The sequence below is a fragment of the Exophiala spinifera genome, assembly GCF_000836115.1.
Source record: "Exophiala spinifera strain CBS 89968 unplaced genomic scaffold supercont1.3, whole genome shotgun sequence".
NCBI lineage: Eukaryota > Fungi > Ascomycota > Eurotiomycetes > Chaetothyriales > Herpotrichiellaceae > Exophiala > Exophiala spinifera.
In genome coordinates, this window is record NW_015622515.1 from 1,541,948 (window position 1) to 1,559,609 (window position 17,662).

Here is a 17,662-nt window from a genome sequence, read left to right on the forward strand (position 1 = left end):
CTTTTCTTGGAGTACATACATACGAGCACCTGTGTACGGAGTTACTGGTCTCTTACGAATCCCTTACGAGTCTCTGTCTGTGCTTGACACCGGAATACCCACCGCCACAAGCTCAGGTACATACCAACCACGAGGGCGTGCGTTCCCAGCGACACCACCACAAACACCTCGGACCACTCAACAGACCAACAGCCATCTCATCTTCCAGTTGGACTAGTTTCTTTAGCCGAAGGCGTTTCATTTGGCAGCCAGTCAGTCACCGGGAAACATACTGTAAATAATAAAAGCCATGCAACGGTTTGGCCAAATTGGTGCTAGATTGCTGGTTCATTGACTCGCTAACCACCAATGACGATCCGCGACATGCCGACTTCTCGACGCAATTCTCACGCCAACAGCAAAGACGATGTGGCTTACGACTCGTTGCCGCCAGCTCTACGTCGAAAGGTGAGTCCAGTCTTTCCCGTCTCTCGTTTCTCGTTTCTCTAGTCTTTTTCTCGCCAGTGTCCGGAGGGCGGACGGACTCGCTGGTACCTGTGTTTCTCCCGCACAGGTGGCTGCGCGTGTCAGCCGCCACCATGACATCCTCTTTCCCTTCTTCCTCCTTGTCCATTGAGAAGGACACGTCGGACTCAGGACCTGGCTGTCAGCACAAACCCTTCTCCACTGGCACAGAGGGACCTCTGCATGTCCGTGCGAAATCCATCTGTCAACGTGTGGCATGGCAACCCGGTCCACGTCATAACATCGACGGTGCGGAATGCAGCCCCAGTTCGGAGGTCGACATGGTTGGGCGACCCGGTCTCTGCTCGGTAGGGGACGGGCCTGGGAGTGCTGCTCACTGCCTGAATAGGTCGACATACCCATTCCCCTAGGGCATCGTGGCCAAGCAGACTTTCCTGGACCGTGCCGAATCCAGGGGCACCAGCATGCCGCTAGCTGGCGATCTCCACCGCTAAGCTGCCTCTGTGCCTACGCCCGCCAGTCAAGCATGCGCCCATACCACTCTGGTTCCCCCCGACCGTTTGACCACCTCTGGCGATCGCTGATGCTGCAGGGCCCTCCGCTAACGTATCTGTTGCACCAGTATTTTAGCAGTTTAGAACGTCTCCGACTAGCTCGAGATGCCAACAATGCCAGCAGTCTATCACCTCGTCCTTCTCGCTTGTCGATCCTCCCGTCCAAGGCATTCGGGCCTGCTACAAAACCTTCCCGCAGCGCCTTCCTCGATTTCCTTATCCTGACCGACACGCTGGTGCCGCCGGGCTTGCTGTTAAACGGAAACAAGTTACGCAAGAAAAGGTTGTCGTCCACGAGGTCGAGGAACCACGTCAGCCAGCCAACCTTTTTTTGGTTCTCCTCGCTTCCACCTGCGGTCCAGCGACGATTGTTCTCGCCAGAAGAGTGCTCTTTCTACAAACGAGAGACGACCACCTTCATCCTCGACGCCGCCGACGAAACCCTCCGCCGGCGCAGTTCCCATCCTCCCCGCCTCTCCACCTCCCAACGTCGGGCTTCTGACGAAGACACAATCGTGGTCGACGAAGATTCCAAATGCGAAGAGAAAGTAGATTCCGCGGTCGACATGGGTGAATACTCGACAGAAGGCTTCCGGTGGCTGGAAGACGAACCAGACCTCGACCTGAAAATCGACGACTATCATTCCGCCATCGCCGAGACAAACCGACGTACCGCCTCGATATCAGAGCCAGTGAAGCGCACCACTCTTAAAAAGCGCACTACATCATTATCAAGTCTTTCAATACGCCGTGGCCGAGCGTCGACATCTTCTGCCCGGCCCATCTTCGACTCAACCTTCGATACGCCTGCCCTTCCTTCCAAAGCCTCAAGTATCAAGTCCTCGTCATTTTCTCTCCGGCACCTCCGATCTCAGAAATCACTATCCTCGCTTGATCCTCGAGCTACCCACTACCGGGATCCTGCGGCACGCATGAAGCTCAGACTCTACCTCGCCTCTCCGCAGAAATTTGACGAGGCCATAGAGTTCGGGTTCCCCTCGGTCGAGGACAGAAGCGGCTGGGATCGGGTGAGACCAATGACAAGCCCTCACCCCAGACACGAGCCAAATCGGACTTTCTTTCATGACGACACGCCGTCACTGTCGGGGGACGACAGCGATAACGAGGATGACCATCATGACACCATGTTTGACCCAAGGACTCCAGAGGAAGCTGTCTTCTATATGCACCGGCCTCATCCTCCACCCTCTTCCAAGCTCAGTATCGACGGAGATGGCGGCGTCAGCCTGCGAAGACCGTCCTTCATGCGGAGACGGCCAGAGGCATACGCTCGTGGATCCACTACGGACAGAGAAATGACACTGCGCATGACATTGACGAGACCAGACTTGCGGTCTCCTGATGAAGAGTATCGGAACAAAATCAATGCCATACCGCTGGAACGACCTGAACTCGCGGCACAACCTAGCCCCGTATCCATCTGGGACACTTTACCGCCTGCGGAATCGAAGATGAAGAGATTCTTCAGGAGACTGAGACTGAGATGAGCGATGATACCCCTTTCTTGTTGGTTCTTCGGCTGTGGAATTGCTTCATTGAGCGAAGGAGTTTACGGCGATAATGGTGGGTTGATGTGGAAGCCTGTTTGGCTCACCAGGCACTGGGACAGTAGGGGGCGTTAATTCAAGTATTTGGTGTTCAGCTACATGAAGCCCCACGGTCAGGATAGAAATATGAGCCCGGGCACGGGCGGCAAGACAGAACATTTTCTTATGAGACTCATATTCATAATGGTCCGGTGACAGGGCCTGGAGTCGTACAATACAGAGATTGATATAGCACAAAGCAGTCCCACGCCTCGGCAGCTATCATCTGTGTAGTCGCGACTTGTCTGTGGTTTCTGGTGAAGCACAGTTTGACTCTCAGAGACGTGGATAGTGACTCCCTACAGTACTGCCTCCTCGACCCTGTCAGACATCGTGTACTATTGACTCTGCATAAGCGAAAAACTAACTACCTGAGACACCCAGTGGTCGTAGGCTGGGATATGCAGTTCTACAATTACAGTCATGAGTTGTTCGTCGCCTTCGCTGCAGATGCTCTATGCGCGCATTTCCCATGATTGGCGGATTGGCGCACGCTAATGACGCGCCCGCTAGGCTGAGTCGACGGAGCAATAATGCTGTGCTAAAGTTAATACTCCCGTATTGGGTTTCGAGATACGTTGGCCACAAGCAATTCGAAACAACAGCTTGTCCCTTTCATCGTGCCATTGTTCTTTTGTATTTGCCTCTTAACCACCTCTCTCATTCAGACCCGCTCAATGCGGTAATCAAAGATGATCCTCCGGTCCTTCTGCAGGCGAGCCGTCGCCTCGTCGTTAGCCCTTCTCCTTGTCCTCTCCTCGTCGCAGCCTGCGCACGCCAAAAAGGACGGCCCAACCATCTCCTCCACCCAGTTCGAGCATGCCCTGGAGAATTTGTTTTATTTTGACGATAGCGATATAATACTTGCCCAAGACCGAGATGCTAACATCATCTGGCGGAGTGCTGATGCTGGTGGGACCTGGGAGGAAGTAAAAGGAGGCGGCCAGTCTGGGAATGCTTGGGATCTGGTAGCCCACCCTTGGGACAATCAGCGCGCATACATCCTTGGTCTGGGATCTGAACACTGGATAACGACCGACCAAGGTGAGACGTGGAGGACGTTCAGCACCAATGGTGCCAGTCTTGCTCTCTTCCGCCCATCCCCTCTCAGCTTTCACGGCCGGGATCCGAAACGAGTCATCTGGAACGGCGAGCAGTGTACCGGCCTTGTCTGTTCCGAGACCGCCATGTACACAGAAGATGATTTCAAGACGGTCAAGAAGATGAGCAGTCAGACCAGAGGTTGCCAGTGGGCTGTAGGAACCCCCCAATTTGCCGAAGATGTTGCTGTCGAGGTTGAGGATCGAGTGTTTTGCATCGTGGAGGGCTTGTACTCACCGTGGCCCAAAGACAACCGGCTCCTCGCTTCAGACGCCTTCTTTGACCAAGACGGCGTCGAGCCAGCACTTGACGATGGCCGAGCAGTCTCTGGTATCATCAGCATGGCGTCTGTCAAGGGATTTTTGGTTGCAGCTGCAAAGTCTGCAGGGACCGATGAGCTCGCTCTATATGTTACCAAGGACGGATCCCAATGGCATCGTGCAGAATTTGGCCAGCACCGCATCAATGAGGATGCCTACACCATCCTCGAGAGCACGAACTACAGCATGCAAGTTGATGTTCTCGGCTCAAGGCCTGCAAACCCTGTTGGCTACCTGTTTACCTCGAACTCGAACGGAACCTACTTCACTCGTAACATTGACCATACCAACCGGAACATCTATGGGCGAGTGGACTTTGAAAAGGTTTCAAATATACAGGGCATTGTACTGGTCAACGTGGTGGAGAACTTCAAAGAGGTCGAAAATTCCATCCTTGTGGACAAGCACATCTATTCACAAATAAGCTTCGATGACGGACGAACCTTCGAAGATCTAAAAGTCAAAGATGAGAGACTCAACTTGCACTCCGTGACCGACGCAAAGCAAGGCGGGAGGGTGTTTTCCAGCCCCGCACCTGGTATTGTCATGGGCGTGGGAAACACTGGCAAATTCCTGAAGCCCTACAAAGATGGTGACCTGTTTGTCTCGGACGACGCGGGCGTTACCTGGTATAAGGGACTGGACGGTGCGCACCTGTATGAGTTTGGCAACCAAGGTGCCGTTATCGTGGCTATTGACGACGAAGACGCCACCAGTCACATCAATTACTCTCTTGACCATGGTAAGACGTGGAAAAAGGCCGACCTGGGAGAGAAAATACGCGCCAAATTCCTGACCACTCTTGTCGATTCTACCACCCTGAAGTTTTCTTTATTGGGCTCCAAGGGATCTGGCTCCAAGACCGAATGGCTGATGTTCAAGATCGACTTTGACGGCCTGCATGAGCGTGTGTGCAAAGAGTCAGACTTTGAGCGATGGCCCGCTCGCGTTGACGATGATGGGGAGCCGACATGCGTCATGGGTCACAAGCAATTCTACCGCCGAAGAAAGGCAGACGCAGAATGTTTCATTGACGAAGAGTTCAAAGATCCTGTGCCTGAGTTTGAACCTTGCAAATGCACAATGGCGGACTTTGAATGCGATTATAATTTTGTTCGGGATCCAGACGATCGCACCAAGTGCCTGCTTGCGCCTGCTGCTTCAATTGCTGTACCCAAAGGTGAGTGTAAGGATGAAAAGGACACTTTCAAAGGTCCTTCCGGCTGGCGACTCATTCCAGGAAATGAGTGCATTCGTGACGGAGGAGAACAGCTGGACGAAGAGGTCGAAAGACCTTGCTCAGACACAACCAAAAAGCCGGTCAGTGGCGACATCCAGATCGAAAAGACCAATTTCGATGCCGATCGATTCTCTGAATGGTACTACCTTGAACGAGCCGCCAAAGCCATGGGAAGCGACGAGACCATCGTCATGCGCACAAGTGAACAAGACATATACCTGACGCACGACCATGGTAAATCTTGGGAGCGAATCTTGAAAGGGGAGCCCATCACGGCAATTGTGCCCAATCCCAATCACAACGATGTGATTTTCTTCCTGACGGGCTCCGAGGCCGTGCACTACACTATCGACAGGGGAGCCAGATTTGACAAATTTGAGGCACCGGAAAGGCCAAGCAGCTTGAGGCTGCCAACGCTAAGGTTCCACCCCGAGTATAAAGACTGGCTGCTCTGGTCTGGCTCTGTTGGCAAGGACGACCATACAAACATCTTCTTCTCCAAAGACCGTGGCGACAAGTGGGAGACCATGGTTCGATACGCCAGGAAGTGTGAATTCATCACGCGGGAGAGTCGACCCAACTCTGACCAACTGATATACTGTGAACAGTACCAGGATGAGAACCCAGAAAAGCCCCTGATGCTTTTGTCTAGCGAGAACTTTTTCGGCAAATCAGAGGTTCACTTCCCCGACATCCTAGACTTTGCGACAATGTCTGAGTTCATCATCGTTGCGGCAAAGACCGAGGACAGCCAAGGTCTCAAGGTAGACGCCAGCGTTGATGGTCATACATTCGCTCCAGCCGAGTTCCCCAAGAACTTCCAAGTTGCTCATCAACAAGCATACACGGTCCTCGACAGCTCAACCCATGCCGTGTTCCTGCATGTTACTGTCAATGCGCTTCCTGATCGGGAGTACGGTGCAATTATCAAGTCAAACAGCAACGGCACCTCATATGTTTTCACGCTCGACGCTGTCAACAGAGACACGAATGGATATGTTGATTTTGAGAAAATGCAAGGCCTTGAGGGCGTGGCGATGACGAATGTAGTGTCTAACATTGATGAGGTCAATGACGGCGGGAAGAAGAAACTGAAATCCATGATCACTCACAACGATGGCGCGCAGTGGACACTACTCCCGCCACCCAAGAAGGACGCGCTCGGGCACGACTACGAATGCGTCAAGAATGCCGGCAAAGCCACTGACAAGTGCTCGCTACATATCCACAGCTACACTGAACGATCTGACAAGTCTGTAACTTTCTCAAGTCCAAGCGCCGTCGGCTTGATGATGGCCGTGGGTAACGTTGGAGACCGGCTATTGAGGAAAGACGACGAGAACACCGACACCTTCATCACACGCGATGCTGGCATCACATGGTCCTCTGTGATGAAGGGAAGCTACATGTGGGAATATGGTGATCAAGGTAGCATCATCGTCATCGTGAAGGAATCGCAACCCACAAAGAGTCTCTTTTACACTTTGGACGAGGGCCAGTCTTGGAAAGAGTTTGAATTTTCGCCCGACGTCGAGATGCAGATTGATGCCATCACTACCGTTCCCTCTGACAATTCTCTAAACTTCCTTCTCTGGGGCCGCGAGGTCGGCAGCAATGCCAAACGAGGTATCTTCACGGTCGCGGTGGATTTTAGTGGCCTCAAGGAACGCCAGAGACCTTGTGAGCTCGATGAGCAGAAGCCCGAGAATGAGGACTACACCCTCTGGGAGCCCAAGCACCCTATGCAAGACAACAACTGCCTCTTTGGTCACGTGGCTCAATACCACCGCAAACGTACAGATGCGCAGTGTTATAACGGCAAGATGATCACTCACATCCACAACATTGCTCAAAACTGCAGCTGCACGCGGGAGGATTTCGAGTGTGACTACAACTTCCAGCCCAAGGCCGACGGGACCTGCGCTCTTGTGCCCGGCTACGATCCACCCGACCATGCAGAGAACTGCCGCAAGAACCCGGATCAGATCGAGTTTTGGTATCCGACGGGATACAGACGCATCCCTCTTACGACGTGTCAAGGCGGACACGAGCTAGACAAGGTCGAGAGCAAGGAATGTCCGGGCCACGAGCAAGAGTACAAGAAGAAGCACGGTATCAGCGGGGCGGGTCTTTTCTTCGCCATTACCATACCCCTTGTAGCCGCAGCGGGGATTGGGTACTGGGTGTATACGAAATGGAGAGACGGGTTTGGCGGGTTTGGTCAAATCAGACTCGGCGAGAGCATGGGCACGTCAAGCTCACCGGGCGAGTCACCTTGGGTTAGTGTTCCCGTGGCCATCGTGGCTGGAACTGTGGCCGTGGCCAAGGCGACCCCGTTACTCGTGATGAGTATTTGGAGAAATCTAAAGGGATACATGCCCGTTGGCGGTGGCGGCGGTAGTGGTGGTGGAAGATTTGGACTCGGACGAGGTGCCGGCGCCGGTGGGTACGGTGCTCCATATCGATCGAGAGATGCCTTTGCTCGACGTGGGCAGGATTATTCTCAGGTGGTCGAGGATGATGAATTACTTGGACATGGACTGGACGATGAAGAAGAAGTATAGATTTTTGGGAGAGGGAGAGTGAGAGGGATAGATGGTGGTGGTGGTGAGTGGTGCTTCTTCGACAAGTGACCTCTTTTTTTTCCTTAGCACGAAAAGAAGGTCGAATTGGTCTGGAATGTGTTTTGTTTGTGGACAAAGTGCTAACTAGTTTGAGATTGTATTTTACATTACACACGAGACAATTTTTCTTTGGGATTTTCTCTGAGTACGTATCTGAGTACCTACCTGACCTCACTCACAGTCCGTACGAGAGTGTGTGTCTCCAAGTTAGCCACCGACCTACCTACCTACCTACCTACCTACCTACCTACCTTGGGTAGACATCTATTCCACGTACGTCACCGAGTTGTAGAGTGCCACGACGGATCGATCTGTCCTACAACACAAACAGGAAGACAAAAGGTCCCCCGAGTGCAAAGTGAAACACGACCGCATACATATAGTACTCCGAAAAGGGGGGGGCGAAGGGGGGGGTCGAGAGATCAAGCACATTGCCAGTACACTGTGTCTTTATGTGTCAAGGTTTATATTGAAAGCGTGTGTCGTGATGTGATTTGATATTTGAAACTCCCTTCGCTATGAATGATGTGGGAAGAAAAAGGAAACCCGTCCATTCAAAGAGGTAATTTCCAATCCCCAACACGTCTCTCTTTTTCGGTGTCCGCAGTCGTCACCGTCATCGTTCGCACCCATCATCAATCAACCGTGATTTATCTTCCGACATATCGACACTTTTGCATCCATTGACCACATATCACCCATCCCCGAGCCAGACACGATACTGTCTTTCGGTACCTTTTGTCTCCCTCGTACCTCTCCTGATCGGAAAAGGAACGAGGGGGGGCAAGTGAGCAGCAGTGTGTCATGAGGTTTTTTTTTCTATTGTTCCATTTCCCCCCGACGCTCTTGATTTCCAAAAAAAGAAAGAGGGAATCTCATTTCGTGGTCTCGAGGTGCGGTATTTGAATTGGAAACGAGTGTGAACATTGTGGACTTTTCGGCCGTGTGGTTCGTAATGGGGCCTGGTCAAAAGTGTACATCAACGGAAGGAGAGATCGTGGTCGTGGTGTTGTGGTGACGGTGGTCGCGGTCGTGGTGACGATGAGACGCGTGACACATCAAAACAAAAGAGAGACATAGGAGGGAACCGGAAACACTCTTGTACGGAGGATTTTCTTCTTTTCCCTAAATGAGTCGACGCAGGAGGACTGGAAGCGAAGAGGAGAGACGTCGACGACAAGTGGTCGTCTATTTGGCAAAGGCCTCGTTGACCTGCTTGAGTGCCTCCTCCTTGGAGATGGAGTACTTTTCGGCAACCTTGTCGGCGAGGGCATCCTTGTTGCCGGCGACCGAGGCGAAGTCCTCAGGGGTGAGCTTGTCAAAGGCAGCTCGGAGCTTTGCCTTGGTAGCCTCGTCAGCCATTGTGGTTGGTGTTGGTGGGTAAAGGTGGGTGGGTGGTGGTGGTGGTAAGAGGTCTGGCTGTGGAGGTCAGAACAAAGGCTTGGAAAGTAGAGAGGTCGATGAATGACAACGAGAAAACAGAAGAGAGAGAGAGAGAGAGGAAACAAAAAGGGTTTATGAAACAATTCGAAGACCGTGTTGTTTATATAAAGAAACAGACGACACTGGAACTTGCCCCTCGACGGACGCACCCCTTCAGCCCCCCTCGTTCAAGACGCAATCTTAGGATTCTTACCCCTCTACCACTCTGTTACCCACTCTGGCGCCCCTCCCGGCCTTTCTTGGACGTCCACCGTCTGGCTGTAGTGGCATGCATGCATCTCATGCACAATTCATGGCCGTGTTGACTGACCTGTTGGGCCGCCGCATGCGGTGTGCTTAGCATCCTGCGTGCTGCGCTGCTTCGTCTAGTTCCTCCGTAGCCCAGGTGTGCTAATCACTCTACAGAGTAGGTCGACGGCACTACTGCATGCCGGCCTACATAGGGTTACCTGCTGGGCTGCATACCGGGCGTTCAAATCCATTCATTCCCTCATTGGGCTCACTGGGCCTGATAATAAATCTTGGAATTGTGTTTTCGTCCCCCCCCCCCCCACCCCACTGCTTAATCACCGATCGATCAGGGCTTGACTTCTCCTACACCTCACGACCCGACCCGACCAGATCAGATCAGACCAGACCTGGCACGACCTGACAAATGCAAGGAAAAGAAATGGTGACGGGGATGTGATGTGAGAGAGACAAAAAAAGCCACGTTGCGTACTCCGTACCGAGAGAAACACGTCTGTCAAGCACGAGAACGAGGGTGGACGAACGAGCATCCGTACCAATCAAACGAATGATAGCCCCCGTTCACCGAATCTTTTTCTTGTATTCGACACCCACACACGCCCGCGCGCACGCACTGTCGCCGAATGAAATGCCGTGGCGGTAGGTGACGGCCCGCTGGAACAAGCAAGGCGCCGTGCCGTGTGCGGACACTTGTGACTTGGGGGCGCACCTTAGCTCGGTCCCCTACTGTATCGTACCCGTAGGGTGAAGTGGCTTCGAGGGAATTCGAGAGAAAGCAGAGAAAAAGGCGGTGGTGGTCGCTGGGCAGTGGTCACTGGTCAACGGTGGGTGATGATGGGTGATGGCCGGTGACGGTGGCGCTCAGACCTGGGACCTTGGGATTGACACTTGACCCACGGGCCTAGAAGCGATGCGGGATGATACAATTCTGGCGGTGTAGAGAAGACGGGACGACGGTGTAGACGGATTCGTTCGTCCCTCTTTCTCTTTTTTCTCCATCGACGAATGGTCTCGATGGGGAAACAAGTGAGAGAGACGTGGAAGCGAGTTTCTGCGTCTCGGTCTTGGGTAGAGACGATTCAAGCGAGAAAGCATGTGATGACGCGAGGATGCACTGTGCACAAGTTGTTTCTTTGGTCCTTGTATCACACTCGGTCAGTCAGTCAGTCAGGCAGTCAAGCAAGGGCTGCAGGATCCTGTCATGGTGATCATGGTGGTGGTGGCGATGATGATGATGATGAGGGTGATACCTTTACTCTTCAGTCGGTAGTACAAGTGCAGGGAGGTACAGTATGTGAGTACAGTAGATCAGGTACCCAAGGTACTGTAGATACGCCCCCTCCATTGCTGAGGTTGGTCATGGATCCAACCCTTTGGGCACTGCTGCCTCGTACCGCATTGCGCTGCACGCCACCACGGGTGATCAGTGATCGCTCGCTCACCTGTCAGGTTCAAACAGGGGTCCCCAATGCGGACTGTACGGTAGATCAGGGTGTTCAAACTTCACCACCGGCGCCACCCAAAGATTGCGAACTCGAGCCTCGGCCATTCATTAGGTAACAAAAGTAATGATCCCGGGTGAGTTAGAGCTTGGTGGGAATCCTGTCACTCGCATATCGTTATCACCGTCACCGTCACCGTCACTTGTACAGGAGGACAACGCAGCAGAGTCCGGTCCGGTCCAGTCCAGTCCAGTCCATTTTCGTCCCCCATGCAGCCAGGAAAAGAAAATGCTTGTTCGATACAGTGACTACTAGATTTCATTCAACTCGTTCTTATCATCTTGGATCGGGAAAGCAGTTCTGCAGCCGCCGCTTTTCCGGAGGGGGGGTCGTTTTCTCAATCTCGCATGGTACCGATGGAGCGAAGGATAAGGACTTGCATTGGACTACTTGGCGAGCCGAGTTGATGTGGTCCAGACATACTGGGTACCTATCGTGGACACTTGCCAGCGTGGCAGGATTCATACAGACACAGACCGGCTCTAGGAGTCTGGGTACCTTCTTATCCAGTGCTCCATACTACAAACAAATCAGGTTTATCAAAGCGGCCGGTGTGTCATGGCAAAATTTGCAATCATCATCATCTTCGTCGTCATCAATTCGGAGACCACAAAGTCTTAGCGATCTATGCATGGTAAAAAATAGTACCAAATTGAGGTGTTGTCTAGGCAGCCTGTTCAAGGCGAGAAAGTGTATCACAACAGTTCATGATCCATCTGTTCCAGACATGTCACACGCAGACGGAATCTAGTGACTAGCCGAAGCCTTGGTTGCACTCTTGTCACTCACAAGGACAAAGTTGATCTTGTAAAACACATGCAGCTGAACGAGGATGGCTCTGGTCCTTGCAACCCACAGCTGAGCGTGACAGAATGCCTCAAAGAGCTCGTCCGGGATGCCCGCGTCGTCCAGTTCGATCTTGTCAACCCCTTCTTTCGCTTCCTTAAGGTGAGCCACGATCTGATCGAGCTGGTCAATGGTAATTATTGTAGCCGTGTTCTGGTCGATGAGGAAGTCCGGTTCAAAGACATGATGTTTCCGTGAGTTGAGGGCGTGTTGGTATGCTTGTAATCCAGCTTGGACGTTTGCGGCAAGGCCCATCTCGGCAATCAACGCCTTCAGGAATGCACCCTTTGTCTTTGGCGGCGCTTCGGGCTCATCAACCGATCCGGTAAACCTAAAGGCGCAGTTGAAATTGAATCGAGACTTGTATGCTGCCGAAAACTCATTTGCAACCTGTTTCGACTTGTCATAACTTGTTGAGTTGGCGATCGGTTCAGATTCAAGGATCATCGACAAGCGATGATCGAGTACCTCGTTCAGCTTCAGAGGACCGTCATTGTTGGCGTCGGAGGTTGTCGATTCAGACTTTGTCAACTGGACATCGGTGAAGGAGGAATAAAGAGTACTGGTTCCAGATGTACTAGCGCTGCTCGTGAAGCTTCCATCAGAACGGGTGTCGGCTGTTTGAGAAGGGCTTGTTGATGCTGCCTGCAATTGATCGTCAGTGGACGAAGATAGGATACGTCGTGTATCCATGGCAGACAGATGCCGGTCACTAACCTGCGATAATGTCTCAAAGGGCTTGGCCATCTCATCCATGTTACGGTGCGGTGAACTTTGAAGCAGATGGTCGACCAGGGCCGGGACAGTTGAGGATGGATGATGTTGAGATCCCAAGTCCCAACTCCACAGAGAGCGAGGATGGTTGCGATAGGAAAGCAACAAGCCAGAAGAAATGGTCAGCGGATGGTGAAAAAAAGCATCAAGCAGACAGTCTGAAATGATTCCGGCAGTACAGAATCTCCAGCCTTTTCATCCATCCCACTTATACACGTCTTCACGGTCGCTGCCCGCCCGGCTTGTCACGCTCTTGCTCTTACACTTCCTTTCACAAGCTGCCCTCATTGTGTCGCGTTCATTGTGTCGCGTCCGTATTGTCGGGCCCGTCGCCAGATGGCGCTTTCGAGACAGAACACTTGATACCATAACATCCATATCACACAATCATCAAAGCCAGCTTTCCTTTGATGGAGGGGCGGCATGTCAAGAGGACTCTCTCAAAGCCGTGGGCCCTGTTAACATTGTCCTTCCAGTTCTGAGGATCATTGAACAGATACGGCATTACTATGCCAGCATATGTTGGCCCCTTCCCAGGCATCCTTGCCTGTCAGGGATTTGATGGCAGCACTTGTCCAGCTTCTGTCACGGCAAAGCCAGCCTTTCTTTCGCCCGGACTGCTGGTGTTGTTGATGAGGCTCGACAGACTTCACAACAATGCAATATCCGATGTTTATCCGGCCGACTACGGTCGTCTTTCTCGCCGCCACGTTGTTGGACAGATATGCACATCAGTTGTTGTCCATGTGGAAAGAATATATAAATTAATCATTCTGAGCACGTTGGCGACATGGAGCTCCTGCTCGTCGCATCAAGGGACACCAGGACCATGCCAATTGGACTCTCATTGTTTATGTGGTCCAGACTCTTTCGACATGGTCCTATGCCAATGGGTTTGCTGCCCAGTCCCAGCCTTGACGAGTGACCCTGCCTGGCTTCTTGGACACTGTGCTAAGCTGAACCTGTGTGTATGGAAGCTGGCTGCCCCTTGTTGAGGTTCCTTCTCTTGACCGGTTGTGTATAGCCGTGCACGACAAGGAAGAGCCATGCGTTACTGGCACAGAAAGACGTGGAAAGCGTCGAGATGGTGGAAGCTGCGAAGTCTGTCGATCCACACCATGGTACTAGTTGCCACAGTGCGATGAACTGGACAGCACTGTGTCGTCCCAAGTCAAACAGGCGGCGAGAACAAGGGATGCTGTGGTGGCTGACCAGATGGTGTGGCCGCATAAATAAAGGAGGACGAAGATGGCACAGGTAAAGCAAGAGACCTTGTCTGTCTATCATCTTAAGAGGTCTTGAAGCAGCTTCCGGGCAAATACCCAAGATACTTGTCGAACAAAGAGGCCTCGACGCTGTGATGTTGTGTGCGGGAGATGTTCTCTCTCGCACTGCCCTGCTGCAGCTCTATCAATGGTCGTTCGACCTATGTCTCGGCGAACACACGCAAGCTCAACAGGCAATATTTGAATATTCCTATTCATCTCCCAGTCCTCACAGAATTCACCCTCCTCTCCATCATCATCATCAACAACACGTCCTTCTCTTCTATCGTCACAGAGAGCCATATTCCTTCAAATCCTGCTTTATCCCTCTCAGAACATCCCAGCCACGCTTGGTTCTCTATCGTTCTATCGATAGAGGAGCCAAAGGCTTTGCCTTTGGAGCAAAGAAACCACCATTGGTTCTCTGCAAGTAAGTCGACGCCTCATTCCCAGTTTCTCAAATCAGTCGTCTCACATCTTCCTCTACAGACAGATCCTACCTCTCCCATCTTCTCGTCTCCCTGTAAAGCCTCTGCTCCTTCCAGGTCCATCGTCAACAGACTTTGGTACCGTCAAAATGGCGTCTGAACAAGAGGGCCCATTGACCAACCTTGATCCCAACAGAATGGCATCTGACCAAGAGCAAGAGCCTCTGAATACGTCATCAACTGGAACTTCTTCCGACAGTATGGTGTCTGGTGAAACGGACAGATTGACCGAACCCATTGATCAAGAATTGCCATGGGATCAAGTCCTTCAGTCGACGGAGCCCGGCATTCGAGAAACCGCATCCGAATCAATGAACACATTGCAAGAGTCTGGCTATCAAACAACGACAACTGACCAAGAGTCCAACCCGACAGATCAGGGTACCAACAGTGTGGCATCGGACCAGACCTCTCATGATCATGACCACCCTAGAGATCCAAGCTTGAGTCCACTGCCTGTGGTTTTGTTTCACTTAGAGTCTGAGACTCTATCTCATGAAGACGCGCAAAATTTGATCGACTTTGCAAATGGACTTGTCAGCGACGTGACCATCTCAGGTGTTGGAGTCAGCATTCGTCACACACAAAGTCCAATGGCTAGAGCCTCATCAGGTCCAAGATTTGACCGTACGAGCTTTGGCTACGAAGCGTACAGTCAAAGATACCTTCAGGACGTTACCAGAGTTGATCCGATAAAAACAGAAGACGATGATGAATGCATCATTTGCCACAGAGATGTTAGCGAAGTACGTCTCCACTTGCTTTCATGCGGACACCGCTCCTGCAGAACATGTCTGAATCAACTGGTGTCGATATCGACGCAGGATATGGGAAGTTTTCCTCCGCGGTGCTGCTTCAGTGCTATCGATGTCGAGGAATACGAATACCTTCTGGACGATAACGTTATCGAGCATTTCAACCGGGTGGTGGAAGAATTTTCTGATCAAAGCCGATTTTTCTGCTCCAACATGCGTTGCAGTGCTTACATCAACACAGGTCGGCTCCAGCTCGCTCAGGGAAAGTTTGTCACTTGTCACAAGTGCGGCCTGGAAACTTGCAAAGAGTGTAGGCGAGGCGCTGACGCTCATCAATGTCCGCCGCCAGAAGAACCCATGGATCCTGCTTCTCGGGAGTTGTTCAGACAGAGAGGCTACAAGCGATGCCCAGCGTGTGGGATCTACTGTGAACGAGCAGGGGGCTGTCCTATGTTGAGATGTCGGTGTGGCCAATCTTTCTGTTTCAGCTGCGGAAGACCCTCTCGAACTGGCGACAGTTGTAATTGCTTTCCACTGGAAACCTGGGATGCTCCTCATATGACCTTGACATCGAGAGATCCATTTGGACCACGTCGCGTCGAAGGGAGAGCAAATTTGGGGGCCATGCCCCATTGGTATCCAGCACTATACCAACCCAGCATGACCACCGTCGCAGAGGAACGAACCAGCGTCCCCCAACACGAACAACGCCAGTTCCAAGCACAACCACCACCGACCCAACCAACCTTGTCCGTTGACATCATGAACCAACCCGTGAGTAACGCTGTTCGTTACTATCCTGGGCACACAGGCGTCAGCCTCCCGCCATCAAGGCCTGTCCACCCGTCTGGCCCTCCGATGGCTGAACGGCAACCGCCTGTACCTAACAGAGAGTTTGGGAGTGTGGGTGTCAGACATCAAAACAGTGCGAGGTCGATACCAGAAGATGTTCGAGAGGCAGAACGCCATGTCCAACGCTGGGAGGAGTCTTTTTTCGAACCTGAGGCTCGACAAGGAGCACCAACAACAACGCGGCAACAAGCCAGAAACCAGCACCTGCCGGGTACGACGTACGCCGCGCCCATGCTACCACATCCACATGTTCTGCCACTGCCAATTCGTCTGCCACAGCCAGGTTTCCCGACATTCCAACCTGACAATGCGTTCTTGAATCCAAGACGAGCCCCTCAGCCACCACGTGGCAATTCGAGAGCCGATCGCCCCCGGGAAGATCAAGACACCAATGTCTCCCCGCAAAATTTCAACAGTGGCCGTTGAGAAGGCATCAGAGAAAGACGGCGTGATAGCTTGATATGTGTGAGAGCAGGCGCTCACCATGAATTTTCATGATATGATTTCCAGATCGAAACGACCACCGGTTGAGCTACCACGGATTGACAAACAGAGGAAAATGGATAAGGCAAACCAAAAATTGGAAAACGTGAAAATTGACATGGTGATGGTCATGGAAGGACTGCGGTTGAGAACAAGGCGTGTTCACCCTCAACCAATGAGGCATCTACAAGTTTGACTGACTAGTGAGATGATAGCAGATCGAACAACTCGTGAGACGAACTCACAATGGGGTTTTCCACAGGTGGGTGATGCGTGAGACATGACATGTGTATGGCTGGATGGATCACGGGGACCGTACTGGCTTCAGAGGCTGCTCCAATCAAGGATCTGGGGTGCACGGGGTTAGGATTTGCTGGGCTGATTGATGACAATGGCCTGCTAGAACTTGTATTCAGGTCATGCCATGAGCATTGCAAAGACTTGCGGCAATCAGAGCTATGAAAAAAAAGGAAAGCAGACAAACAAGAAGAAAACAGCAAACAATTGTTTGTACGTATCTTCACACCACCAGAGAAAGTCATCGCATGATGATGACAGACAGAGCTTCTTCTCAATATTGCTCTTTTCGGTTCATTTTACAGGATCGTTACTCTACTATTCAAAAAAAAATAAGAAAGACTCTCCTCTCGACTCTCTCAACTCTTTCCGAGTCAATCATGAATGCCGAATGGATGGATGACTGTGACTTCAACTTTCGTATTCGTAGCCATTCCACTGCCGTGGAGGTGTCTTTTTGGGGGGATGTGATGCGGTGCCCTCGCAGCAGGGGCAGACGGTGGATGACAAATGACAGGGTCCGACCACAGGTGGGAGGAGGTCAGTAGAGATCCCTACCCCTCTGTCCGCCACGGAACATGCACCAATCGCACTGAGTAATTTGACAGAGGAGTCAGTAGTGAGCAAGAAGACGGCGGGTTGGTGTATGGGTAGAAAGGGAGGTCAATTAAGTGATAACTCAGGAGAGGAAAAGGGGGGGAAGTGAGAGGGAGGGACGGTGAGAGGGAGGGACGGTGAGAGGGAGGGACGGTGAGAGGGAGGGACGGTGAGAGGGAGGGACGGTGAGAGGGAGGGAC

The 17,662-nt window shown here is 52.2% G+C and overlaps 4 protein-coding genes across 4 annotated transcripts; 3 read left to right on the top strand and 1 right to left on the bottom strand.

Moving 5' to 3' along the window:
- Window positions 1-991: 991 nt before the first annotated feature.
- On the top strand, window positions 992-2,527 carry PV08_04299 (uncharacterized protein; the record flags this gene model as incomplete). Its single annotated transcript, XM_016378647.1, has 1 exon — window positions 992-2,527. One exon carries the CDS (start codon window positions 992-994, stop codon window positions 2,525-2,527), a length of 1,536 nt encoding a protein of 511 aa, XP_016237324.1.
- A 791-nt stretch (window positions 2,528-3,318) lies between these two features.
- PV08_04300 (uncharacterized protein) lies at window positions 3,319-7,851 on the top strand (the record flags this gene model as incomplete). The annotated part of the gene is made up of 1 exon (XM_016378648.1): window positions 3,319-7,851. The coding sequence occupies one exon, from the start codon at window positions 3,319-3,321 to the stop codon at window positions 7,849-7,851; it is 4,533 nt and encodes a 1,510-aa protein (XP_016237325.1).
- A 1,248-nt stretch (window positions 7,852-9,099) lies between these two features.
- PV08_04301 (uncharacterized protein) lies at window positions 9,100-12,707 on the bottom strand (the record flags this gene model as incomplete). Its single annotated transcript, XM_016378649.1, has 2 exons — window positions 9,100-9,330; window positions 11,895-12,707. 2 exons carry the CDS (start codon window positions 12,705-12,707, stop codon window positions 9,100-9,102), a joined length of 1,044 nt encoding a protein of 347 aa, XP_016237326.1.
- A 1,860-nt stretch (window positions 12,708-14,567) lies between these two features.
- On the top strand, window positions 14,568-16,511 carry PV08_04302 (uncharacterized protein; the record flags this gene model as incomplete). Its single annotated transcript, XM_016378650.1, has 1 exon — window positions 14,568-16,511. The coding sequence occupies one exon, from the start codon at window positions 14,568-14,570 to the stop codon at window positions 16,509-16,511; it is 1,944 nt and encodes a 647-aa protein (XP_016237327.1).
- Between the last annotated feature and the right edge of the window lie 1,151 nt (window positions 16,512-17,662).